The sequence below is a fragment of the Wolffia australiana genome, chromosome 17 (genome assembly GCF_029677425.1).
Source record: "Wolffia australiana isolate 7733 chromosome 17, ASM2967742v1".
Taxonomy (NCBI): Eukaryota; Viridiplantae; Streptophyta; class Magnoliopsida; order Alismatales; family Araceae; genus Wolffia; species Wolffia australiana.
Window position 1 is genome coordinate 7,085,859 of NC_135851.1, and position 26,817 is coordinate 7,112,675.

At 37.7% G+C, this 26,817-nt stretch overlaps 3 protein-coding genes across 5 annotated transcripts; all 3 read left to right on the plus strand.

Moving 5' to 3' along the window:
• The first annotated feature begins 5,429 nt into the window (after positions 1-5,429).
• LOC144714682 (protein DEHYDRATION-INDUCED 19 homolog 2-like) lies at positions 5,430-8,338 on the plus strand. The gene is made up of 5 exons (XM_078589463.1): positions 5,430-5,755; positions 5,825-5,970; positions 6,277-6,363; positions 6,922-7,193; positions 8,150-8,338. The coding sequence occupies exons 1-5, from the start codon at positions 5,683-5,685 to the stop codon at positions 8,250-8,252; spliced, it is 681 nt and encodes a 226-aa protein (XP_078445589.1). The 5' UTR covers positions 5,430-5,682; the 3' UTR covers positions 8,253-8,338.
• Positions 8,339-11,839: 3,501 nt separating this feature from the next.
• LOC144714681 (uncharacterized) lies at positions 11,840-17,878 on the plus strand. The gene is made up of 3 exons (XM_078589462.1): positions 11,840-13,051; positions 14,985-15,639; positions 17,659-17,878. The coding sequence occupies exons 1-2, from the start codon at positions 12,026-12,028 to the stop codon at positions 15,606-15,608; spliced, it is 1,650 nt and encodes a 549-aa protein (XP_078445588.1). The 5' UTR covers positions 11,840-12,025; the 3' UTR covers positions 15,609-15,639; positions 17,659-17,878.
• Positions 17,879-20,581: 2,703 nt separating this feature from the next.
• On the plus strand, positions 20,582-26,498 carry LOC144714522 (Polynucleotidyl transferase, ribonuclease H-like superfamily protein). 3 transcript variants are annotated; one of them, XM_078589272.1, is made up of 11 exons: positions 20,582-21,131; positions 21,853-22,007; positions 22,104-22,794; positions 22,881-22,965; positions 23,091-23,178; positions 24,450-24,634; positions 24,855-24,987; positions 25,066-25,202; positions 25,286-25,360; positions 26,075-26,194; positions 26,272-26,498. In XM_078589272.1, exons 2-11 carry the CDS (start codon positions 21,863-21,865, stop codon positions 26,284-26,286), a joined length of 1,674 nt encoding a protein of 557 aa, XP_078445398.1. In that variant the 5' UTR covers positions 20,582-21,131; positions 21,853-21,862; the 3' UTR covers positions 26,287-26,498. The 3 variants fall into 3 exon arrangements, with proteins under 3 accessions (XP_078445398.1, XP_078445399.1, XP_078445397.1); XM_078589273.1 differs by having other exon boundaries at positions 21,871-22,007; XM_078589271.1 differs by having other exon boundaries at positions 20,583-21,131; positions 21,861-22,007.
• Positions 26,499-26,817: the final 319 nt, after the last annotated feature.

A 26,817-nucleotide genomic window follows, 5' to 3' on the forward strand; every position in this document is an offset into this window, starting at 1 on the left:
TGTCATTGAATGGCATGTGTCACAGCACAATAATAGTTGATTGAGGAATCTTCAAGACAATTTATCAGTTATTGGCTCTGATTTTTGAGAATTTAAGAAATCATCGAATCAGTAATTAAATGTAAAAAATGATAGCAAAATATTTAACTAAAGTGAGGGTTCTGTGGACATGCTGGTAATCTGACATGTGGATGATTAAAAGAGGAAAAATTAATGTCACATAATGATCAACTTCATAAAATTATGTCTGAAGATCCAAAATAATTTTTGAGCTGAGACATTGAGGGTACCTTTATCTTTGTGATATAACTATATACCTTGGTTGTGTTAATAGGCCCTCGTATCCTTTTTAAAATCATCTTAAAATATCTCCAACATTTATAAGCAGAGTGAAAGAAACTGTTTTTTAGGTCCATCAATCTTACTGGTGTAAATCATTGATTTAAGTTAGAAGATAAAACAGAAATAAAGGGGCTCTCATACAGTCTCGAATTGGCTTGATCCTAGTGAAATACAAGGATCTATGGTGATTCCTTGCACTTAAATTCCCATCTTGTTCTAAAGGCCATCCTCCAAATCCATCTATTCACATACATCCATCCGTACCAAGTTCAGTTGTTCCCTTTTATTCCACACGCAATAATTACTACACATATGAATAAACCAATTTATAATCATTCTAGTCCGTACTGGGTTCTAGGGATATAGTTTTGATGTATGAAATTTATTTTTATTAGCGGAAGCATTAGATCATTTCAAAAATGATCTATAAAATATAAAATAGAATGAATACCTTTTGGTTGTTTTTTTCTACAATCGACTTGCTTATAGGGAGAGTTTCTTCAAGTCAATCAATTGCTTGACCTCTAGCAGTATCCACGCAACTAGAAGGTTGCTGGAGAGATCTTGTGACTAGAAGGTTGCAGCCTCTCTTTGTTTACCACTCAAATATCTTGTGATTCTTCTCACCATCAAAGAGGCTTGTGGATTGAGTGGCGAAACTAAAGAAATAAGAAAGGGGGGCACCCATATCCGGCTTGCCTGGGCACCTAAAATGGGTGGGCCATCTTATTTTTTACTTAGTTAAGATTTTTCATAAAAACCCTTGAAAAGAAAGTATATCTTCCAAAATCCTTTTAGTATTATGTGAATGATAATACTAAAAGGATGTACTAGGCCCATATATAATTATAGTTAATAGATTTAAGGCCCAATAACATTTATTGATTAACCTTATTAGTTAACTTTATCAACATATAGATTAATTAATAGATGATCGATTTAACCCAATCAATAGGTTAAGTTTCCAGCCTATGGGGTCCCAAGCTACACCTCATGCTCTTTAAGATATCGAGTAGTCATTTGACTCTCTTAAGAAACCTTGTCTGTCATGGGTTACCTTACATGTACAATCATTCCTCTACACGAAACTCCCGTATGACTTAGGGTATGGTTAATCGTCAAACCCTAATCCGTCATTTGGTTAGTACTTATGTGTAATGAGGATCATCTTCTCCAATATCCTCACTACCATGGCCAAGAATTTGGATGCATCGTCTTCATTGAGTCAATCTCTTTTTTTACTGAGGGTGAATGACCCCGTCTTGACTACAAAATCATTTCTGTGGACTTCTTTCTATATCCAAGCTAAAACTTGGTTGAATCTCAAGATTAGAGACTCATAAGTCTTAGCCAAAACATAGTAATCCATTCATGAGATGTTCTTGGTGTCTCAAGTCAATGGATCACTTATACAACTTTGACATGAATCAACATGATTGATGTTTAGGTATTATACAATCAGAGATTTATAACCATCAGTACAGTGAAATCTTTCTCCAAAGAGCACCCAATATCTGTCCTTAGTGTCTCCACACTAATAGTCATAGGATCAACCATACTTATCGTATAAGTAAGATCAGATAGTATTATTATATCAGGATAATTTGATGCCCCTCTTGAATAGGAGTGTTTAGAATACATGTTTAAAAACTAGTGATGATTGTATTATGATCTCATCATAATTCACTAAGTTATTGCATGTGTTCATGTTGAGAAATTGTAAACTTCACACTCGAATAATAATGAACTTATATATTATTCAATCAACATAAGAAAAACATGGAGGTGTGATTTTGCTTGACGCCCACATATTATCCATCAATCCCTTCATATTTTTAGAATTTATCTCTCATCTATCTATATTCCCTACCTGTTCAAGTATTTGTGATCCTTATTTATCAACTTATCATCTCACCATATTTCTAATATTCTAAAATAAATCTGCTCATTCCTTAATAACTATTCAAAAGGTCATTAATTCTCTATCAGTATTCATTACGGAGGCAATCCTTTCTCATCACTAATTAACTATATTTTCAAGAATCAAGTTCTGTCATAAAATTTATGGATGCACTCTATTAACAAAGACAAATTAAACTCCCCAAAACGGAGTTCGTAACGTCTATTTGACTTTAAACAAAGAATTTTGATGACATACTTGAAAAAAATGTGGGTCTTTATTCCATCTCTAATACAATCATATTAATGTTCTCCAGATTTTTTTATGGATTTACAAAGGCATCAAGGGTTTCTTATAAAAAATTGTATGAGAGCTATTTGCTGATTTCATTTGGACTTGTTGGCATCATCATCATCATCTTGTTTTGACATTGAGAAGCTAGATAGCTCATCAAACTTCAACCTATCATAGTAGTGGACGTACAATTTATTTTGACATTGATATATAGCATGTTATTTATGATAAGGATCATGCAGTAATTCGGGGTAAGTTGGTCATGAATTTTATAATAAAGTTGATGATGAGAAAATTGGAATTAAAGAGAAGGTAGTTTGGGATATGTCTGAATTTTCTGATGTATGTGGTCTTATTGGTTAATTTAGTCAGTTGGTTAAATGTATGATGAAGATAGAGTAGGTGTTCTATGACAAAGATACAAGTTCTTGTTCTGCTTGTATCACTACTTGCATCATATAATCATGTCATGACAAATTTTTTACATGGAGGTAAAGCATAAGGTCGTGAAGACATTATTATGACCTAGCTTTATTATTATTAGCAAAAGATGAGTCAGAAGATAATAGGATGCAACGTGGAAGAAAAAATGAGAAGGAAAATTCAGGAGGTAGGATTCAGCAGTCCTAGGCTAGGATCAATTAGTTCAAGAATAAGACCTGCCATAAGCATCACGAGAAAGGACACTTGAGGAAGTATTGTCTGAAGTTGAAGAACATGAAGATGTCTTCTAGAAAGACGAGCACTGCTACTTTAGTGACTGCTGGATTAGTAAACTCATGTATTATTGATTCTAGTTTCTCTTATCATTTGCACTCACATTGATTAGTTTCAGTCTTATTCAAGTACTACATGTGTTGTTTCTATTAGGAATAATGATACTTATAGGTTGAAGAATTGGAGCACGTTAGAGGTTTTATCTCAGTTCAAGAATTGGCGCAGAAGAGTGGAGAGTCAAATGTTGAAGAAGATCAAGGCCTTGTGAATTTGATAATGGTAATAATCCTTAATCATGAAGTTAATCACCACTTTATACAGAAGAAAACACCTCATCAAAATAGCATAGAAAATAATGGAAGTAAGTGGATCAATAAAGTAGCCAAACTCCAAGGAAAAATCACTATTGATGGTCCAAGACCATAGAATTGACAAATAAAACTTTCATTTATTTGTTGAAAGGCCAGATTGGCCAAAAAAATAAAACCTATACTTAGGAGTAAAATACTAGGAATAGCCCACATACAACAATTTTTTTTTGTTGCTCTTGGAAAAAGGAGAAGTCCAACTCCTATTACTATTAGAGATAGATCCTTTTGAATCAACATTACATCTAGACGCATCTCTCCTCTTTGAATTGAGGATATAGAAATTTCCTTCAGATTTATCAGTCTAAGTAGTACACAATATACATTGATATTGGTGATCATTCTTTGATTCAAAGAATCATCCCATCAGAATTTAGTAATTGAAAAAAAACAAATGCTAAGCCAAAGAGATCTTGGATCAGATACACAACAAGATATACAAAGACAAAAGAAAATAGATGTTGAAAAAAATTACACAGCTCTGAGATGAAAAATATTTTTTATGCAAATCAGAACTTACACGACAAGGAATTTCGCTACCTTAGGACCGTTATAGCCACAGCCGCCGTTCACCGGGGCTTCGGTCGCTGGCTCCCCTGTCATCAGGTCACCAACTTCCTTGACCTTCGGCACTGGGCAGGAGTCAGCCCCCATACATGTTCTTCATATTATTCCTTAGTGCAATTGCTAAATCCGCACAATTCCCTCTTCATGTATGGTTACCCGTTGCTATAGAGGGTCCTACTCCCATTTCCTCTCTTATACATGCTGCTACTGTGGTAGCTGCGGGAATTTTTCTTGTGGCTAGACTTCTAATGAAGAATTGAATGAAAGGTATCGTTTTGACTGTTAGGAGTAGGTAACCCATTCCCTGTCTTTGTTTCTATTGCATTCTATCTCATCGTATCACACCTGGAGATGTGGATCATCCAAGGCACATTAGCATGGCATACTCGTCCTGTTCGAATTGGAGTTAGAAAAGTAAACATACTGCATAATTACAAATAGAGTAAGGTGTTTTTAGTTGAATGTGAATTTTCCCTTGGAGTTTTGGGTAGAGATAGTTTAGGTCACAAATTCCAATCAATTAACAAAATACAAAAATCCCCTCTTGATAGGAATGTGTCCAAAAGGGTATGACTAGAAAATATATTGCCTATCCCATATTGTACATATTTGGATGTCTAGGTTATGACTTTAAAGGTGTTGATGAAAAATAAGAGGTTGATCTATAGCCTAAGAAAAATGTTTTCTTGAACACCCGCTTGCATCAGATGTCTCTTTTCTCAAATGGAAGGTTTTTACTGCTCCGGTGAAAGAGCTATTGCATTTTTCTTCTTTCATATATATCTCTCTCCTAGTTTACTATTTCCCTGTGGGTTTATCATTGGCGGTTATCTCTCCCTTGTCTTGGAGTAGCTCTTCCATTGCCGCATGCAACAAGTGCACGCCTAGCGGTGCAGGCTGAGGGCGTCGATGTCTCACTGGTGACAAACAGAGATCTTCAGTACCTTTTTTTGCATCATCATATTGATTATGTTTGGATTTATATTTTATGGAGTTACCATAGCATCTTGGGACTAGTTATAACAATTCACTACAACTCTCTTCTGCCTTTATCTCAATTAAGTCTCTTTCTCTCACCTTTATCTCTATATATCTCTCCTTTATCTCATTTAAGTTTTTTTCTCTCTATCTCTCTCTCCTTCCACTCTCTTCATCTCTCTTTCTCTTTCTCTCTCTCATTTAAGGCTCTTTCTCTCTCCCCCTTTCTCTCTCTATATATATTCCACGCGCGCGAGTGAGACATCATTCGATGAAATCACTGGCATAAATTGCCGGTAAAGGAGCAAAAGGGGTGGTAAGCTTTCGATCCCCATTTCCCCCCTACTCTCTTCTCGACTTCTTCTCTGCCCGTAGCGGCTGCAAGAACTCATCTTTCCTCGTCCCCGACCCACCCTTCTCCCCATTTCCACAATCAAATCTTCAATCCTTACCGGGCCGGCCAATCGCTGCAAATTCTGCGATTTGGGTCTTCTAGGGTTTCCGGCAGAAGCATCGATGGAGCCCGATTCTTGGGATCGTCCCGCCGGCACGTCCAGGAGGCACTTCGGCGCAATCCAGTCCCGATTCGGTCAGTTTCGGGAATCGGTGCCCTTGTTGTAATCGCCCGGTTTCTGATTTTGGGTCGTGATTTTTGCAGATTCGTTTTTAGGGTTCGAGGACGTCGAGGCTGGAGAGGACGATGCGCGAACGGAATTCCCCTGCCCTTATTGCGGGGAGGATTTCGACATGGCTGGGCTCTGCCATCACATCACCGATGAGCATGCTTTCGAGGCGAAGACCGGGGTATTTTGTCTTGATTTCGCTGTCTCTTCTTCATCTAATAGCTCAATCGTCGATGAATTTTAGGGTTTGGTTCATTTACTGATGAAATGAAGTTTGGGTTAACCGCTGAAACATTGGCAAACGCTCCACCCTGTTTTTAACGGATTGAATCAGAGGAAACCCATTCGACTTGTTTATATTAAAATTTTGATTTGAGATCAAATTTCCGAGTAGTTTTCGTAGCGCTACGACCTCGTGGAAGAATTTCGTGTGTTTTCTGCTTCTTGCTGCAACTTATTTGGTTTTTCTGCGCACTTCTTTCTTCAGGTGTGCCCAATTTGTGAAGCGAGGATTGGAATGGACATTCTTGATTACGTGGGTCACATAACTATTATGCACGGACACTTTTTGAAGATATCCTTGCTATGGATTAGTTTCATCATTGGGTTGGCCACCGAATTCCGGGTGGTCTTCCCTCTTTTAATTAAAAAAAATGAAAAAAAATGGATTAGTTTCATCTATTATCATTATTGTGTTGTCTTTCTTTTAATCATAAATTCTGCTGTTTTTTTATGATGAGAGAATGATGACGGATCATCGTCGTCCTCGCCATTCATCCGTGCCAAGATGACAATAACAACAACGAAGTCGTCATCGTCATCGAAACGGCCGGCAGATGATGTCAATTGAAGGACCAATTCTCTCCTCTGCTGTCGACCACGAGCTTCTTGCAGCTGCTGCAAGCCTTGTCGTCAGCAGCTGACACCGATAGATTGTCGGCGTCGTCACGAATGACGAGATAATTATGATGAATTATTATTGCCATTTGTTGACACCTTGATGATGATGATGATGATGATGATGATGCCTATAAAGTCGTCATCGTCATTGTCATTCAACATCAAGCGGGATCACTCAACTAACTGCTTGTCCATTTGGTTTATTTTTCTGTTATCCTTGATGAATTTACACGTGCACCGTAGAAGGAGACTCCACAGAGGGTCCTCTATGTCCCATTCTGCGCTGTCCCAGTTGAAGAAGGAATTGAGGGAAGGACAGTTGCAAACTCTTTTGGGAGGATCTTCTTACATGACTCCTGCTCCGAACACGGCACCGGATCCCTTGTTATCGTCGTTTATGTACAAATCTCCTAGCACTGCTTCATTCAAAGACGCTCTGCTTCAGACATCTGACTCTAAAAGCGCAGAGAAGAACAAAACAACCACTAAAAAGAATGTTGAAAGGTATGTTCTGCGTGATTTAACAACTTTGAACTCTTGCTACTTTATTTGCTTAAAAGAAATCTCTTATCGTATTGTGAAGTAGCAGAATAGTGCTGAGAATTATGAAGCCCAAGTAATTCATATCTTGGGGATTTTTTGAATTTTCTTCTTGGAAGAAGATAAAAGAGAAATACTTCTTCTGAAACTGGATTATTTTAAAGAGGAGATTTATTCAGGTCATCCCTAGCGTGAGATATGTTTGAAAAGTGATGCGTGCTAGTTATGTTCGGTACTCAGTTGGATTTCACACTTTGTAAGTAAGGTTTTATTAAACATTATTCCTGTAAATTTTAAAATGATTATTATTTGGCGGAGCTTTTGCTCTTATCGTGTTCTTGAAGGTTTGTTGATTCCAGATTATGAATATGTCCTCTATCATATCTCTTCCTGACTCAGCGAAAGAGAGAGAGAGGGAGAGAAAGCACGCTAGTCTCAGACGCCAGCTTTCATTTGATTAATTTTTTCTGATTTTAGTATCTGTACTGATCAGGAATTTTCGCAATCATTACCTATGAATCAAATTCATCTCAGTCTTTTTTTACAAAAGATTCTCGTATTTGTGTAAGCTGAATCGAGAAAATAAAGTCAAATTAATAACTGTCGGGCAGATAAATATTTTACTAGTCGAGATACTGTTTTCATGGGAAGTCCTATTTAGCTGCAGGAGAGAAAAGCCTCGAGTTTTACAAAGGGGAAGAAACTAAAGCTTTCATCTTATTAGATTCCTAATATTTTTAATTATGGAGTGATCATATCTTCTATATTTTCTTTAATCAAGTATACTGCATTTTTTTCTAATTAGTGATGTTATTCTCTACATCGTGTAGTTGAATCTAAAAACAGAAGATCAAAACTTCGGCTGAAACAGAAGATTACTTCTTCTTTTTTCATTTATTTTTTTTTACATTTGTGAGCAGCGTGGAGCAATCTTTGTCGGAGAAAGAGCAGAAGGAGAGGGCGCGTAGATCGAGCTTCGTGCAAGAGCTTGTGCTGTCTGCAGTGTTTGCCGATGATTCCTGAGCTGGTGTTGGCCCAAACATCGAGGCAAGTGTATTATGTAAATGTGAACTTATATTTCTAATGATAAGGATGTATGTCCAATGCAATCTTCAGTTCAATTATCCAAGGGATGGGAAGTTTGTGTCTGTCCAAACAAACATGAACGCGAACATGAACACAAACATGTACTTTGGACATGAACGATTGTGTCAAACCACCCACATCAATGTTCATTCTTAGGTGAACGACGAACTTCCCATCCCTTATTATTCTCCTATTACCAGAAGAAGAATGAATTGAACCAGGTAGAGAAAGAAATAGAGAAGGATGTGGAGGATGGTGCTCATGGAATTAATGGTTATGATCAGTGTTTTATCTCAATGGGTAAATACATGATTCCATATATTAGTTCAATTAAGTGAGATTAGAATAATATCATCTCAAACATTTGCGAAGTTCCATTCTCAAACAAAGTATGATCAGTGTTTAAATCATTAGAAATCATAGGAATTCAGAGGGGACATCATATGGATCATAGAAGAGAATGTCAGGGAGATAAAATATGGTCTCTTATCGTGTTCTATTGTCGCTTCTCTGATAAGGTTAAGTGCATGAGAAAACTTAGGGAATACATTAAACGAATGAAACATCAACCTCAAAAAGCGACCATGAGAAAGCTGAGTTTTTTGTGCTAATTAAGGTGGTTAAATTACTAACTCTTGGGTTGCCGTAGTTCATTTTTAAGACATTGCTTCCCTTTGGACTAATTAAATCCTAGAGAAGATTTCTCCTTTCTCAATGCATTGTTTTGAATGACACTTTACTTATAATTGTCCTACCAACTTATTCTTATTGAAAAGAATTAGTATCTTAATATAGTCAAGCATAGGCAGATCTCAGTGATCACTTGATCAATGTGTGTCACATTGAACTTTCTAGACCAAATCATTGTAGACCACAAAGTACTAAAATTAGGGCAAGCTTTGAGGCTCATGATTTGGTATAAAGTTTATATACATTGATGATTCTGTGATCCTTTGACCTTGTCTGAAGATATGAACCAAAATGTGATGTCACATTGAGCTTAATCATTTAATGGATTCAGCTACAGGGATTTGCATGGAGTGATTGAAGGCCTGTGAATATCCAACCATTTGAGAACTAGACGTGTACTCCAAAAATATTCCTATCAATGCTCCCAATAGAAAATGAGTCAAAATTTTTTTAGGACTTAATCAAAACTAAATTCATAGACTCAGATTATTATATAAAATTGTGTGCCTAAATAGAGTGATTCATTGGATATTTTCCTTTAGCAAATCAATCCGTTGTTTTTAATGGTAACCCCATTTATAAGAATTTCCAATTAGTGGATCCCACTAAACACACAATTACATAATCACCTATCTTAGGTAATATCCATTGAGCATGATCACTAAGGTGGCCAATGTAACACTAGCATATTTTAGGGAAATTTATTTCATGATTTACTGAACCTAATTCTTGTTATGTCAAAAGGGAGATGTAACCTTCCATGTAAAAGCTAAGACATGCAAAGGAGGTATCAAAGTAGGGCCCTTCCACTGTCAAAAAGTCTTTAGAGTTAAATCCCAAATTGAAAAAGGAGGAAAAAAGGGCTGACTTCCTAGAGTTGGGTAAAAGAATTTATTGTGTTTGACTTAATTCTTAATTCTTATCAACTTGATTTCTCATTTCATATCACCTTGATTTCTCCTGTATTCTACATAATAATTTTATGCTAGAGAAGCCCAATGGTGAATCTGTAAGTGTTTGAAAAATGTATTCTCAAAAAATGATATATTTCTCCTTTTCTTCATATCTATTGAAAGAGTAATTCTGCATTGTTGGTTGCTGCTTTGCCCAAAATCCAAGTTCATTCATCCTCTAGTTTGTGTACTTTACATGTCCCATTTAATACCTTCAAGCTATTTTAACGAGAAAATTTAATTCAGAATAGAAAGCTCCACTAACATCAAGACCAACAAGTTTAGTTGTATGAATTAGAGTTATGGCGAAGAATATTTATTCATGTTCTCATGTGTGCTGAAAATTTTGAATATTACTAAAATTTTGAGGTTTATATCCTTGGGTGCAATTAAAAATTCAAAATTGCAAAACCAAAAAGAGATTTACTATAACCTCACGCCACTAATTCATTAAGAACAATCACTGCCATATGTTCAAATCTAGATCTGATTTAGAATATCCGCACGTTGGGAATTCTTAGAATTGAATAATAATAAAAAATTAGAAAAAAGATATGTATTGTGGACAAAATTTTGAATAAGAAGTTGCAAAAAGGGCAGAGACCCTAATGATTAAAAATAAGAAATGTATATGTCTAAAATATTGGCTATACTTTAATTTAAAAACCTGAATGACTACATTATTTTGATTTATACAAAAGCAAAATTTCAAAATCCAAAATTTACCTTTTCTTTAATACAGGCTTATCCATTCATACAACCCCCACCCATATCTAATTTACAACTAAGATTCATGACATAAACAATAACATATCGTAAAAATCGGAAGATCATGAGGGTCCACGAGTATTCCGAACCATCAAAAGTTAAAAACTCAATGTGCAAGATTTTACAACTACAACGTTCTACTTCTTTAAGCTGTGCTGAGAATACAATTGAAGACTCTTAAATTATTATAAACTTAAAACAGCCTAATGACTCTATTCCTTTGATCCGTCAACACAAGTACAATTTCAAAACCCAATTTTGATATTTTTTTCTTAAATACAAACTTGTAATTCATCCAAACCTGACCTATAATTAAAATAAAACTACCGAATATTTATTAAATTTAAAATCAACATATCATAAACATATAAAGATCATGATGGCCCACTCATGTACTGAATCATCAAAACTCAAAAACTCAATGCGCAATATCTTACAATAATATTCTATTGCTGATTCAGAGTCTACTGAGAACAGAATTGAAGAGCCATAATAGTAGTTAAAATTTAAAAACCCTAGCTACTCTATTGTATAGATTTTTCAACACAAATAAAATACCACAACCCAAGTTTATTTATTTTTTATCAAATACTGATTTGCCCATTCTGACAACTCCTATCTAAAATTGCCACTACCGAAGATTCATCAAATAAAAAAATAACATATCATAAAACATGCAGATCATGATGGCCCACCAGTGCTCTGAATCATCAAAAGTTAAAGACTCCAACTGCTAGATTTTACAATTTCAACATTCTACTTAAACTGTACTGATAACACAACTGAAGACTCATTTTTTTGAAATAAAACCCTAATGGTCATTTTTTTAAAAGAGAAAACCCTAGTTTACTCTAAAATTTCAATTTGCCAACACTAATAAACTATCACAACCAAACTTTTATTTTTTTCTCAAGTACAGATTTACCCAAATTGCAAGTTTGCAACTACCTAAGATTCACCGAATAAAAAAATAACGGGAGTTTGCAACTACAAATAATAAAATTAGACAGATCATGAGGTAGATAAAACAACAATTTAGGGAAATAAACGGGGGTAAAATGCAAAAAACCGCCTACACAAACTGCGCTATAAATACGAAATACAAACCACTCTTTCTCTCTCGATTTCCTTCTCTTTCTCTCTTCATCTCTCTCTCCTCAACGGGCGATTTCTCGGGGAGAGCCAGCCAGATCAAACTTCAGCTATCGTCGAAGAATAAGAAGAAGAAGAAGAGATCATCAATGGAGGAATTCTAGTGCCGAAGAAGATATCTTTCGATCGGTGTTCGTGGGGGCTTCCATGGCGAAGAAGAAGGCCGGATTGGGGAAGACCCAGAAGAAGAGATTGCAGCGAAAGGGGAGGAGAAGGGGGTGGGCGAGAGATTGCAGCGGCTCAGACGACCCCTCCGACGAGGAATTCGTTGTGGGTTTGGACGAAGATTGCGAGAGTTCTTGCGATTCCTACTCTTCTGACGCCTCCAGAGAGGCCTCCGAGGCCGCTTCCTGCTCTGAAGGCGAAGAAGACGAAGAAGAAGAGGAGGAGATTGATTGGGAAGATGATTCGGAGGAGGAGGAGGAGGAGGATGGAGAAGGGGGAAGGCCCCGGCGGAAGAGGAGGAGGAAATCTAGGGCGAAGAGGCGAAGAAATTCGATTGTTTCTGTCGATTTTGAGGGGGATTTGGGGCCTCCGATGCCGAGGAAAGCTCGGGCTGCGCCTCGGCTGGTCCCCGAAGTTCTTCCCGAGGAGGAGGATGATTATGATGATGACAAAGACGAGGATTTCGCTCCCGACGAGGACGAAGAGGAAGAGGAGGAGCCGGCGAAGTCCCCCCAGAGGAAGATCTCGAAGAATCGGAGGAGGAAAGTTCCGATTCGAAGGAGAAATGCGACAAGGGTTTCGATTTCGGACGATGAAGATTGTTGCTTTGAGAAAAAGGGGCGGAATCGCGGTCGGAAGCGGCGGATGATCCGATCAGATTCCTCGGAGTCCGATTCTTCGGGTGATTCTCGCGAGATCTTGATTGAAAAAATTCCGGATTTGAATCAGAGACCGACTCTGGTGGGAAATCACGCTGAAAATAAAGGGAAAGGGAAGAATCTCGACAAATTGGCGTTACAAATCTGTGGAATCTGCTTGTCGGAAGAGAGAAGAGAGATTGTACGCGGTGTTCTTGACTGCTGTGCCCATTTCTTCTGCTTTGCTTGCATCATGGAGTGGTCAAAGGTCGAGTCCAGATGCCCAGTGTGCAAGAGGCGATTTAAGACGGTCACAAAGTCTGGATTCAGCCTGAGGATGACTGTTGTTAGGATTCCGATTAGAGATCAGGTGCTTCTTTCGAACCCAGTTTTTTATTTCAAAAAAAAAAATAGATCTTTTGTTCAAGTTGCTTGGATGTGGGTTAATCAGGTTTCTGGAGATGAAATAATCTATTAAACTATGGTGTGATGCTTCTTTTAGATGAATAATGTCGTGGATTTTTGGGTTTTCAATTTTCATTTTGTTCTCGCTTTATATTTTTGAACCATCCAAGCAAAGAATATTTCGTTTACGAGTTAAGTCTGTTTCAAAATTGGTTGTCATAGAAAACTGGCGGTTGACCTTACTTGATGAATGAGTATTTTACAATTTTTTTGAATCATCCACGGGAAAGAAAAAAATATTCTTGTATTTCGCATTTGGCATTGGATGTTGACTCTTCTTTCAAAATTCTCTTGGCTTTGTTTTTTCTTGTTGGCTCGAGAATCAGATGATGGGTCAACCTGAAACCCTTTTTTCTTTCACACTCTCTCTCAAATTTAAGAACCGTAAAATGCTGACTAAGAATTAACATTTACTATTATTTTTTTGTCACTTTAGCTTTTTAAACTATTTAACAAAGATTTTTTTGCTTTCTGAAATATGGTTTAGAATTCAAAGCAATGGAATCGTACAAAAAAACCAATTTACGTGAAAAAATGACCAGTCAACGAGCAAACTTCTGTCGGTTTACTGTTGTCGGTGAAATTGTACTGTTCATTATGGTTGGAGGACGACGACGAATGCCTCATTGGCATTGTCATTCACTATCAATCTCATCGTTATGGTTATCTTCCGCAGTTTGGATATGGAATATGATGTCATCATTATCATTATCATCCTAGCAACATAGTTCATTCAAAAAAAAATCCTAGCAACATAGTAACTGCAATGACGATGAGAAGCCCGTTGTTATCATGCAGAGATATAATGAGTCACATTACAAGGAAGAAACTGCAGTATCTAAAAGAAATTCATCCCCCCATTATAATTGTCTTTGTTCAGCATTTTTTCGCTTTGATGAAGAATGACAGATACTAAATCAGGATGATGATTACTGAACTTCTTCTCGTCACTGTCATATTTATCCCAGTAAAGCTGAATGACGAGAATTATATCATCGTCCTCTCATCATCATTATCATCATTAAGGACGGCAAAACCCCTATGGTAGGAGCCAAATAATGTGAGCAAGTTTGAGCGCATGAAAATGCACAGCTACCTGAACCTGTTTCCCAAGTTCTCGATGTGATCGAGAACTGAGATTTTCCCCTCGATCTCTCTCTGGTAGGAACTCTTTGAAAATTCCTTACCTGCTCCTCAGTTGTCTCTGCCAGATACTCATTCCCAAACTTGAGTCTGAAAACCAGGATCCAATCCCTGTTCAATCGACTGCCCCTTTACTGGGGGCATGTGATAAGAACCTTGATCTAGGTTCGTATCGCGAGGAGAGTAGAGGATGAGGAGGGTAGAATTTCGCAGGATAGAGAGGTGAAACGGGAATGATAAGAGGGGTCGAACAGAGGGGGTAGAGGGGTCGACCAGGGACGAGCCGGCTGAAGATCCGGTGAGATGATCATAAGGATAGGGGATCGTTGATGGTCAAGGGGATGGGACTGAGACGAAGAGGATTGAGATAGTGAGCCAAGAGGCCAATCTTACCTTCAGTCTTGACATCCCTCCTCGAGGGAGAGCTACACATATTTATAAGAAAAGGAAGCAATCTACCCTAAACATGAAATGACTAAAATGCCCCTAGTGGCTAAAATTCCTAAGATACCCTTCAGGGTTAGAGGACGTATCAATACCACACTGTAGCAATGGCCTAAATAAGTGTTACAATCTTCTTCTTCTTCTTCCTGACGTAGATAACTGTTCGTACCATCACTATTTTTCACCTGCGCTTATCTCTGAGCTCCACATAAATTGGTCGTGAAACCTTGATTTTGAATCTTTTTTTGCAGGTTTACCAGCCTTCCGAAGAAGAAATTATGGGCTTTCTCGATCCATATGCCAGCGTAGTGTGCATAGAATGCCAGCAGGGCGGCGATGATAATCTAATGCTTCTATGCGACATATGCGATTCACCTGCGCATACTTACTGCGTTGGTCTTGGCCGAGACGTTCCAGAAGGCAACTGGTACTGCAACAGCTGCAGATATACTGACCCGGCGTCCTCAACACCTCTTTCTCATGGCCCTCACATCGACACCGGATCGAGAAGCAATCCACTTCCAGAAAGCCACCACTGCGAGAGCAGTTTGGGAAGTTGTTCGTCATGTCAGTTACATGAGCAGATTCCTTCAGATGGAATACTGAGTCCTCCATTCGGTCTTGAAACACCTTCGCGGCCGTCTCCCGGTGTTCTAGCATCAACTCTGTTCGGACGGCGCTCGATTCACCAGAGAATCAGGATCATGCTGTTCAATCAGGGGAATAGAAATCGACGGAACGCTAGTGTATTGGTGCCGGAGATTGATGGAGGCGGTGACGGGGAGATTTTGGTAAATGGGAGGGATGAACGTAATCGCAGAATCATCAGAGAATCAGGATTATGCTCTGTGGAACCTGTGAATCGTCAGTCTTGATTTCATACTACTTTCAAAGCAGGAAATGCCGGTACGAGTGGTTTGATTTTTATTTCTTGATCTATACCTCTTTTTTTGTACTGAGGAGCTGAGCTCATGAATGGGTGTTCGGGTTGCTGCAATTCTTCCGAGTTATTTTCCTGCATTTTTCTGTGATTACGAACTGATTTTTTCTTAGTTATAATTATATCACGATGCTTCAGTTTGCTTGGACGGTGATATTACTTTCCAAGCAGGAAATGCCGGTATGAGTGGTTGGATTTTTATTTCTTGATCTTACCTCTTTTTTTGTACTCGGGAGCCGAGCTCATGAATGGGTGTTCGGGTTGCTGCAATTCTTCCAAGTTAATTTCCTGCATTTTCTGTGATTACACTCTGATTTTTTCTTAGTTATAATTATATCACGATGTTTCAGTTTGCTTGGACGGTGATATTACTTTCCAAGCAGGAAAGACCGGTATGAGTGGTTGGATTTTTATTTCTTGATCCTACCTCTTTTTTGGTACTCGGGAGCCGAGCTCATGAATGGGTGTTCGGGTTGCTGCAATTCTTCCGAGTTATTTTCCTGCTTTTTTCTGTGATTACGCACGGAGTTTTTCTTAGTTATAATTATATCACGATGTTTCAGTTTGCTTGGACGGTGATATTATTCATTTTCTTCCGAAATTCCTTGTTCTGTAACCAACCGTACGCATACTTTTTCTCAGTTATAATTACGAAACAATTTTTTAATTCAGTTTGAGCGTCACATTTTAGATTTCATCTATACTTCTGCAATTATTTTGGCTGCACTCCATTGACCCATATAACTAACTCATGATCTTTTCATAGCAATTATGAAATCATATTTTTTTCGATCAGTTTGAATGGCCGCATTGTTCATTTGCTTCCAAATCATCTTTCCTGTGACTATATGCAGACTGCTTAAGAATATTTAAATCAAGAATATTTTCTGATCAGCTTGAACCGCGGATTTTAGATGTCATCTGTTTTCTCAATTAATTTTACTGCTCTGCATTATATCACGACTTTTTTCTAGGTATGAACAAATCACGATTTTGTTCGATTAGTTCGCTCAGCGTACATTTTCTTCCAAAATTTCCTGCGGTAAACTAAACGCATAATTTTTCTTTGTCACAATTAAATCAGAATTTTTTTTATTTAGTTAAGACGGCAGATTATAGATTTCATCTATTTTCTCAATTAATTTGTTTGCGACATTAATCTGTGGCTACATTTCGAATTGTTTTAGTCATGAGTAAATCACGACTTTTGTCAGTTAGAGTGGACAATGACATGATTCATTTTCTTCTAAAATTCTTCATGTTGCAGCTGAAGGACACGATTTTTCTTTTTATTTATACGTTTTTCATTACGAATAAATCACGATTTTATTGAATTAGATTTTAACTACGTTAATTATCTTCCGAAAATTCTATGTTTTGTTATTAAACGCAAATTTTTCTTAGCTGTAATTAAATCACGTTTTTTTCTGTAATTCGGACTTCAGATTTAAGATCCCATATATTTCTCTGAGTAAGTCACGATTTCTTCGTAATATTGTTAAAAAAAAAGTCACGATTTCTTCGTATTAATGAATCAATCACAAATTTCAATTAGTTTGGACTGCGACATTGTTGATTTTCTGCAGAATTTTATGAAATTAATTTGACTCCAGTGCCATTCGCCATAAATAATCACGATTTTTTTGTCGGTATGAATAAATCATATTGAGATTGAAAAGTGACTTCATTCATTTTCTCCCAAAATTCTGTCGGTAACTAAACAAATATTTTTTTTAGTTATAATTGAACCGCAATTTTTTCTATTCAGTTCGGACTTCAGATTAAGATTTCATCTTTTTCCTCAATTATTTTCACTGCACTGTTTCCCTTCCCAAAATATTTACGTTTATAATTTTTATGCGATTTATTATACTTTTTTCTTCGCAGCTAAATTGAAGGGTTCATTCCCCATTCTTCAGTACCATTTTTATATCTTATATTTTCGCTTATATTTAACTTTTAGAACTGATTTTCTTTTACCACAGATCTCTAAAACTGGAGACAGATTGCAGATCTTGGGGGCCACGAGGATATTTTATACTTAATCGAAAATTTCTCTGAATTTTTATTTTTGCCATTTATTGTGGCTGAGATTTTCCTAATTTCTGTGAAATAAAAATTTGGATGCCAAAGTTTTCATAATTCTACGATTTTTAGAATATTCCGATGTGGTCGATGGAATTTTAATTGTAAAAAGTTTTATTATTTTCCTGACATTTATTTTTTTCCATGGTCAACCGCTCAATTAATTGTGAAACTGAAAATATAGAAAACTGTAAGAAATAAAATATCACCCAGAAGCTGGGGAGGTGGTGGAGAGTGGGAGAGGGAGGGAGAGAGAAGAAGAGGAGAGAGATAGAGAAGAGAAGGAATGTAGTGAGAGATTGAATGTAACATCCTGATAGGAGAGAGAAGATAGAGAGAAAAATGGGAGTATGTGACAGTAGAGAGAGGAGAGAGGTCTGTGAGATCACAGGTCTTTGAGTAGAGAGAGAAGAGAGAATGAGATTATGAGTGTATGTGACAGGATGAGAGAGAGGAGAATGAGCTTATGAGAGAATGTGACTGGATGAGAGAGAGAGATAGGGAGGGGTAGAGAGAGAAGAGAGGAGAATGAATTATGAGAGAATGGGACCGGATGAGAGAGAGAGAGAGAAAGAGGAGAATGAGATTATGAGGAAATGAGACAGGAAGAGAGAGAAAAAAGAGGAGAATGAAATTATGATAGAGAGATAAAAAAGAGGAGAATGAGATTTTGAGAAAATGGGACAAGATGAGAGAGGGAGAAAAAAAGGAGGAGAATGAGATTGTGAGAAAGCGGGACAGGATGAGAGAGAGAAAAATGAGGAGAATGAGATAATGAAATAATGGGACAGGATGAAAGAGAAAGAGAAAATGAGGAGAATGAGAAATGAGAAAAATGGGAGAGGATGAGCGAGAGATTATGAGGGTATGGGACAGGGGAAAGAGAGATGATAATGAGTGTAACAGAAGAGCGCGGAGAGAATTAGAGAGAGAAGCCAATAATATGCATTACAAGAAGTAGAAAAAGAGGAAAGAAAGAGAGGAGAATATTAGAGTGTGTGACAGGAGAGAGAGAAGAGGGAAGAGAAAAGACTGATTATGTGACATGAAGGAGAGAGAGAGGGAAGAAAGTTTAGAGAGAGAGTGAGTAAGAATAGGGAGAGAGAGAGAAAGTTTAGAGAGAGAGTGAGTAAGAATAGGGAGAGAGAGAGAAAGTTTAGAGAGAGAGTGAGTAAGAACAGGGAGAGGGGAGAAAGTTTAGAGAGAGAATGAGTAAGAACAGGGAGAGGGGAGAAAGTTTAGAGAGAGAGTGAGTAAGAACAGGGAGAGGGGAGAAAGTTTAGAGAGAGAGTGAGTAAGAACAGGGAGAGAGAAAGTTTAGAGAGAGTGACTAAGAACAGAGATAGAAAGTTTAGAGAGAGAGTGAGTAAGAACAGCGAGAGCAAGTTTAGAGAGAGAGAGTGAGTAAGAACAGGGAGAGAGAGAAAGTTTAGAGAGAGAGTGAGTAAGAACAGCGAGAGCAAGTTTAGAGAGAGAGTGAGTAAGCACAGGGAGAGGGGAGAAAGTTTCGAGAGAGAGTGAGTAAGAACAGGGAGAGGGGAGAAAGTTTAGAGAGAGAGTGAGTAAGAACAGGGAGAGGGGAGAAAGTTTAGAGAGAGAGTGAGTAAGAACAGGGAGAGGGGAGAAAGTTTAGAGAGAGAGTGAGTAAGAACAGGGAGAGAGAAAGTTTAGAGAGAGAGTGAGTAAGAACAGGGAGAGAGAAAGTTTCGAGAGAGTGACTAAGAACAGAGATAGAAAGTTTAGAGAGAGTGAGTAAGAACAGCGAGAGCAAGTTTAGAGAGAGAGAGTGAGTAAGAACAGAGATAGAAAGTTTAGAGAGAGAGTGAGTAAGAACAGCGAGAGCAAGTTTAGAGAGAGAGTGAGTAAGAACAGGGAGAGGGGAGAAAGGTTAGAGAGAGAGTGAGTAAGAACAGGGAGAGGGGAGAAAGTTTAGAGAGAGAGTGAGTAAGAACAGGGAGAGAGAAAGTTTAGAGAGAGTGACTAAGAACAGAGATAGAAAGTTTAGAGAGAGAGTGAGTAAGAACAGCGAGAGCAAGTTTAGAGAGAGAGTGAGTAAGAACAGGGAGAGGGGAGAAAGTTTAGAGAGAGAGTGAGTAAGAACAAGGAGAGAGAAAGTTTAGAGAGAGTGAGTAAGAACAGAGATAGAAAGTTTAGAGAGAGAGTGAGTAAGAACAGGGAGAGGGGAGAAAGTTTAGAGAGAGAGTGAGTAAGAACAGCGAGAGCAAGTTTAGAGAGAGAGAGTGAGTAAGAACAGGGAGAGATAGAAAGTTTAGAGAGAGAGTGAGTAAGAACAGAGAGAGCAAGTTTAGAGAGAGAGAGAGAGTGAATAAGAACAGAGAGAGAAATTTTAGAGAGAGAGTAAGAACAGAGAGAGCACGCTTAGAGAGAGAGTAAGAACAGAGAGAGCACGTTTAGAGAGAGAGTGAGTAAGAACAGAGAGCAAGTTTAATGAGAGAGAGAGAGAGAGAGTAAGACAGAGAGAGAGTGTGAGTAAGAACAGAGAGAGAGTATGAACTGAGCGAGAGAGAGTAAGAAGAGAGAGAGTAATAACAAAGAGAGCGAGAGAGTACAAACAGAGCGAGAGAGAGAAAGAGCAAGAAAAAAGCGAGAGAGAGTAAGAACAAAGAGAGAGAGAGAGAGTATGAACAGAGCGAGAGAGAATAATAAGAGAAAGAGAGAGAATAAGAACAAAGCGAGAGAAAGTAAGAACAGGAAGAGAGAGAATAACAAAGACAGAGAGAGTACGAACAGAGCGAGAGAGAGAAAGAACAAAACAAGAGAGAGAAAGAACAAAGAGAGACAATGAACAGATATAGAAAGAGAATTAGAAGAGAGAGCAAGAGAGAGAAATAACAAAGAGAGAGTCAGAACAGAGCGACTGAGCGAGAGAGAATTAGAAGAGAGAAAAAGAGAGAAATAACAGAGAGAGTCAGAACAGAGCGAGAGAGAATTAGAAGAGAGAAAAAGAGAGAAATAACAGAGAGAGAGAGAAATAACTGAAAGAGAGTCAGAACAGAGCGAGAGAGAAATAACTGAAAGAGAGTCAGAACAGAGCGAGAGAGAATTAGAAGAGAGAGAAAGAGAGAGAGAGAAATAACAGAGAGAGAGAGTCAGAACAGAGCGAGAGAGAATAAGAAGAGAGAGATTAAGAAAAGAGAGAAAGAGAGAGAGAAAGAATAGGGAAAGAGAGAGAGAGAGAGAGAAAAGGCGGGAAAAGAGGGCAAACGGTGGAAAATCTGAACAGAAAACGGGATTATGGGAATAAGATCGACCTCGAGAACACCACCGATCGTCGCTGGGTTTCCATCCCGATCCTTCTCGCCAACCCCTCGAATCCGACCGAGTTCATCCCCGCGTCCAACTCTCCGTCGAGGTAAGATTCCGCGCTCCCTCTCCATCTTTCCTTCTTCATTCCTTTCCATTTCTGCCTCTTTCTGTTTCCGATTTCTATTTCCTCCGGTTTCCCCGATCTAAGCTGTCTTTTCTGCTAGGATTTCATCAATGTTGACTTGGTGAATGTCTTTATGGCGTTGATGATTCAAAATCCCCTTGACGTCCTTCCATTTCTGAGAAGGAGATGATTTCTGCAGTCGGATTTCGTGAATTTGAGCTTAACTTGATTTATTTGAACTTTGCTTGACGCATGAATCGGACGATTATTCGATCCTATTTGAAATGCTATTGTTCTTGCTTAATTTGCTCGATTTTTCTGCTCCCGGTCAATTCTAGCTTGGAAGTGATTTTTGCCGTCGGATCTCGTAATTTGAGCTTACCTTGGTTTCGTATGAACTTAAATTGAAGTATGAATCGGACGATTGTTCGATCATATTCGAAATGCAATTGTTCTTGCTTAGTTTGCTCGATTTTTCTGTACCCGATTTTTTCTAGCTTGGAAATGATTTCTGCCGTCGGACCTCGTAATTTGAGCTTACTTCGTTTTATAAGAACTTCATTTGATGCGTAAATTGGACGACTGTTCGATCCTATTTCAAATATCTCTGTTCTTGCTTAGTTAGCTCGATTTTTCCAAAAAAAATAATTTTATGAGGGAAATGTCGTTATTAAACCTTGATTCAAATGAACGTACCGTGTAGTCTCTTAGTCATGCGCAGAGCTGAAGTCGGGGCTAGTCCGGACAATCCAGAAAATATGGACCAGCGAAGAGACATCTACTTGCACGCTTTCTCTGATCTATCCCACGTTTCTCCTGCGATGTTCGTGTATCTTATGAAAGAATGCTACATATGTGGTAAAACTATCGAATTATTTTACCTTATTCTTTAGCACTGATCTTATATTAAAGTTGTTTAATTTGTGTTATCTTTTTATGAACATTTTTATTCAGGATCGCTAAAAGCGACTCCAAAATTTAAGGTTCTTCAACACCAAGTTCCTCAAGCGCTGAGCAATTCACCTCAGCCAGGACCAGCTATGTTCGTCCTACAATGTTTATATATTTTGCCGATTTTGGGGCCTTCTTACACCGAAGGGTTCAGCCATTTATTGATTTCTTCCCTTCGCCGACTGCTTTCTATGGACGATAAGCAAGCAATCACTCCCGATGCGAAGAGCTTTGCAGCTCATTTGTTTCGTGATATCCTTTCTGGACGAGTTTCTCATGAGGAAAGGATACTTTTAAAAGTTCTTGAAGTTTTTCAAATCGATATTGAAGAAATTGCAGAAGCCATGTTCGGATCAGAGGTTAATGATGCTTCCTTGGAGATGGCTAAATCGCAAATGGGGAAGTATATATCTGGTTTTATAGTGTCCAGATCATACATAACAGCTGTCGCCCTCTTAGAGCGTTTTCCAGTTTACCAATATTGCTTACCCTCTCAGTCCCTCTTTGATAAGCTGATTGAAGAAAAGCAGTATAACGTTGCTGAGAAGTTGGCGATCCAATTGGGTGAACCAATGATTCATTTACTCGTGAAGAAATACGTGGATATCAATATGCTGAAGAGGGCATATATCATTATCAAGAATAATGATCTTTTGCAAGAGTTTTCAGATGTCTATCATTTATATAAACGAAGGTAAATTAGAAAAAAACTTTTTCTGTCACTACTGTAGTTCGTGCAATGATCCTGTCAATAAATAAATTCGAAAATCCTCCATCCAGCTCTTTGAAGAAACTAGCTCGAAAGGGTTTGTGGGACATTGCTGAGATTAAGACTAACAACGAGAGGCAACTTCTAGAGCACCTGGTTTGCTCTTACTCCACAACCTCTGGAAATCTTTTTGCAACCAATTTTAAAAGTTGCAGTTAATGTATCTTTGTATAGTACAGAGTTGAATCTTAAATGTAACGTTGGGCTTTTTGGCTATGAAGATATATTTGGCTGCTGAAGCGGGTTACTTGGAGAAAGTGGATGAATTGTGTAAGCGTCATTCAATCAGTTGTTTCACCCCGGAGACAGGTGTGCACTTTTGTTTTCCATTTTTCTAATTTTCTTCTCTATCAATGAGGAAAGTATTGTTTCGACATTGATTGTTTGAACTATGCGCCTGAATGTACGTCTGAAGTATGTTGATTGCTAGAAATATTGAAAACATCTCCAAATATAACAAAATCAGACTTTTTCAATTGCATAGTAATGGATGGGTTGGGAATGGAACCTGTCGGCAAGTGTCACATTTCATTCATCCATAACTTTTGAAAAACACTTTTGTCATTGTATCGTGTTTTTGTTAAAGTATTTAACTGGAACCTGGTATAAACAAATAAGGTAATTATCCCGTGGGCTACGAAACAATAGTATCTCTTGATATATATATTGGACGCTGGTCAACAGTTATGGTTCGATGTGCTTCCATCAAATCAGTCTACATTGGGCCTGTATTTCATCTTGGACTCCATCATTGACTTCTGTGAGAGCCTGTTAAGATCCTGAGTTGATCTTACTAGAAATGATGTGACGGAAATTCTTGATTCACCGAGAAAGGTCGATCATATAAAGAAGATCTGAATACGTACTTCCCGGAAGAGGCTGAACAATCACAATGTAACAATCTCACACTCTCAAGAACTAGAAGGGAAAGGTAAAGGAAGAATCGATAGAATGGAAAGTGGCCGTATCGGTCGTCTGCTCCGGATCCAAGATCGTGATCCCGAACTCCAGCCATCTGGACGAACCACTTCTTTTTCGCTCCCATCTTTATTCGAAGTGCCCTCTTTATATAGGGTCATGAGTTTGATGGTCAACTCTGTTTGACTACCACGTATCCGCTTGATTGAATGGTCTTCTTCGCGCACTTTCTCTGATACACGTGTGGAAGGTTTGTATCAGAGCCCTGGCGATCAACCAATTCAAGAACACAATAAGCTTCAAGAACTCCAAAAGATGGAAAGTTCTTGCATATTTTGCAAATCGCTCTGATATCTTTCATCAAAAGTGTCTCAAATATCTTGACAACGGGGTTTATCTAACCCAAAAATATTTCACGAATGGGGTATTTTCCTCTCCAAGTCTCTTTCATCGACTCAGCCTCCCGTTGACTTGGTCTTTGGTGATATCCTTAGCAACTTCTCGTGAGCTAGGTCTTGTGTGAACATTTTCATTGTCGACTGTCTGATGTTAAACCGATGGCCTTGATGTTTGTCATCGCGAGAGTAAAATTTGTTAAAAAATTTCTATATTTTTACGTATTTTATACGGTCATTCTCATGAACATGCATGTGAATGTGCAGTGTTGGTATCCTGCCCTCCAACGTCCTCCTATTTGGATGCCAAGAATTTTCTTCTAGATGGTATCACATGGGTTGATGATATCCAGGGATTACATGGTGCCATGATGCAGTTCAGGGATTTAAGAGTTGTTGGGGTGGATTGTGAGTGGAAACCAAATTATGAAAAAGGAAGCAAGCCCAGCAAGGTAATCATCTTCGTTACATTTTGCCGTGGTTCGTAGTCTGGGAAAGGCAATTCAATCCCCAAATGAACTTAAAATGAAAGCAATACAGTTCAAGTAATAACGTTTTACTTCGAACGTTGAATTCATTTCATCCAATGAATCCTAAATCCTTGCATTTTTGGTGTAGCATCTAGTTTTTCTCTTCTGCCTACCGGTTGGTCTGAGTCTGCTTTGTCTGCAGGTATCTATCATGCAGATTGCGTCATTGAATAGAGTTTTTATTTTTGATTTAATAAAGCTTTATGAGGAAGGGAGGCAAGAGCTGGACCATTGTTTGAGAGTCTTATTCCATTCTTCAGAAATTTTGAAGCTTGGTAGGCTTCTAGTATCATATTGTTGAAAAATCTTGTTTCTTGTAGATTCGATGATGGAAGTGTATTTTTCAAACACAGGTTATAACTTCCAATGCGATATCCGTCAGCTCTGGGGATCTTATGGAGACCTAGAGTGCTTTAGAACGTATGAGACGCTGCTTGACATTCAGAAGCTCTTCAAAGAACCTCATGGCGGGCTTTCTGGGCTAACAAAGGTATTCAGATTACAGGAGAGAACTGAATAGCATTTTTCTTCTTATGTCAATTATGAACTTTGATTAATTTATTTGAATATTAGGAAATTCTTGGGGCTGCCTTGAACAAGACAAGACGGAACAGCGACTGGGAGCAAAGACCTTTGAGCCAAAATCAAGTAACGGGAATTAATTTCCAAAGATTCTGAATTATATTATCTGGAAAATGCAGATAACTTTAGTTCGCTTCAGTTCCTGGACTTTGGTCATTTACGCGATTGTTCTTTATCACTTTATTTTATATCTGAAATATTTTATTTACAGCCTTGTTCGAATATTCAAGTAACTAAAAATCATGGAAAAAATTTCTATATATCTTCCACTTTCAGTTTATTCAAAAAAATACGGAAATTTGTTTTATTTCTGAAATAACGTCTTAATTTATTTTCAATCTGGTTCGACATTTTAAATGACTAAAAAGTTGTGGAAAATCTTGCTATTTATCTGCCAACTTCAGTTGATCTGAAAAATGCAGATCACTTCAGTACCTGGACTGGGGTCATTCATGTGATTGTCCTTGAATACTGGGCTCCTTATTTTAATTCCAGTATCGTTCAAACTTTCTATGACTTAAATTTTGTGCGAAAGTTTATTATTTATCTGCCGATTTCAATTGTCTGGAAAATACAGCTCTCTTTCTCTTATATATTTATATCTGCCGATTATTTATCTGGAAAGTTTATTATTTATCGGCCATTCGTGCCATTGTTTCCCAATACTTTGATCTTTTTCCTGAATTGACATGTAGTTGCATTGTTTATATGAATTTTGATGATCGTGAAGATCTGGAAGGTATTTTCTGTTAGTAAAGTTTCTACTTTGATGAAATGCAGGTGGAATATGCTGCTCTTGATGCCATAGTTCTTGTTCATATATTCCATCGTGTCTGTTCACATCCACAGTCTATGGAAGATGGTAGCATTTTGAACAAAAAGGACTGGAGATCCCATGTTGTAAGCAGCTCGCCAACGATGCAATTACATGATCCACTCGATTATCTTTTTTGTGTAACTGGCGAATATAAATGCAGATTTCTCGGAAGTAAGATGATTGATGGATCACAACTTTGGATATGGCGCAGAAATTTGAGCCATGCTTTTGGGGTTCAGGTACTGTATAGTTAGAACTGATATTGCCCTGTGTATATAATATCTTGTTAATTCATAAATTCCTTTCACTGTTTCTACTTTTAAAAAGTTCTTGTAAAATTTCATTCCTCGAAACTATTCTGTCAGAAAAGCTATTAAACTCTTAAAATCATGTTCTTTCTGTGGAGTAAAAACAGATATTGCCGTGTATAATATCACAAATTGAGTCAACTGTTTTCTTGTTAAATTGCTGTTTTTGAAAACTGTTTTAGGAAATATTAAGCCATATTTGCAATGAGAAATGAGAAATATTATGTCTTCACTCCATTCTGTAATTTTATAATTAGAAATATTAATTAATCCTAATTAAATAACTTGGCTGGTGCTTCAAAGGCACTGAGAAACAGTTGATATAGGTGGCATGAATAGAGTGATCTGATGAGTTTTTATCATCTTGGATCATGTCGGAGATGGCTGCGTATACACAC

What these genes read in the sequence shown, in the direction of transcription:
- LOC144714682 (XM_078589463.1), top strand. Translation starts at nt 5,683, where the DNA reads ATGGAGCCCGATTCTTGGGATCGTCCCGCCGGCACGTCCAGGAGGCAC. An exon ending in CGCAATCCAGTCCCGATTCG is followed by an intron (nt 5,756 to 5,824) that starts GTCAGTTTCGGG and finishes TGATTTTTGCAG; the next exon opens with ATTCGTTTTTAGGGTTCGAG. An exon ending in ACTAAAAAGAATGTTGAAAG is followed by an intron (nt 7,194 to 8,149) that starts GTATGTTCTGCG and finishes ATTTGTGAGCAG; the next exon opens with CGTGGAGCAATCTTTGTCGG.
- LOC144714522 (XM_078589271.1), top strand. Translation starts at nt 21,014, where the DNA reads ATGGGAATAAGATCGACCTCGAGAACACCACCGATCGTCGCTGGGTTT. An exon ending in GCGTCCAACTCTCCGTCGAG is followed by an intron (nt 21,132 to 21,860) that starts GTAAGATTCCGC and finishes GTAGTCTCTTAG; the next exon opens with TCATGCGCAGAGCTGAAGTC. An exon ending in TTGTTTCACCCCGGAGACAG is followed by an intron (nt 23,179 to 24,449) that starts GTGTGCACTTTT and finishes GTGAATGTGCAG; the next exon opens with TGTTGGTATCCTGCCCTCCA.
- LOC144714681 (XM_078589462.1), top strand. Translation starts at nt 12,026, where the DNA reads ATGGCGAAGAAGAAGGCCGGATTGGGGAAGACCCAGAAGAAGAGATTG. An exon ending in GGATTCCGATTAGAGATCAG is followed by an intron (nt 13,052 to 14,984) that starts GTGCTTCTTTCG and finishes CTTTTTTTGCAG; the next exon opens with GTTTACCAGCCTTCCGAAGA.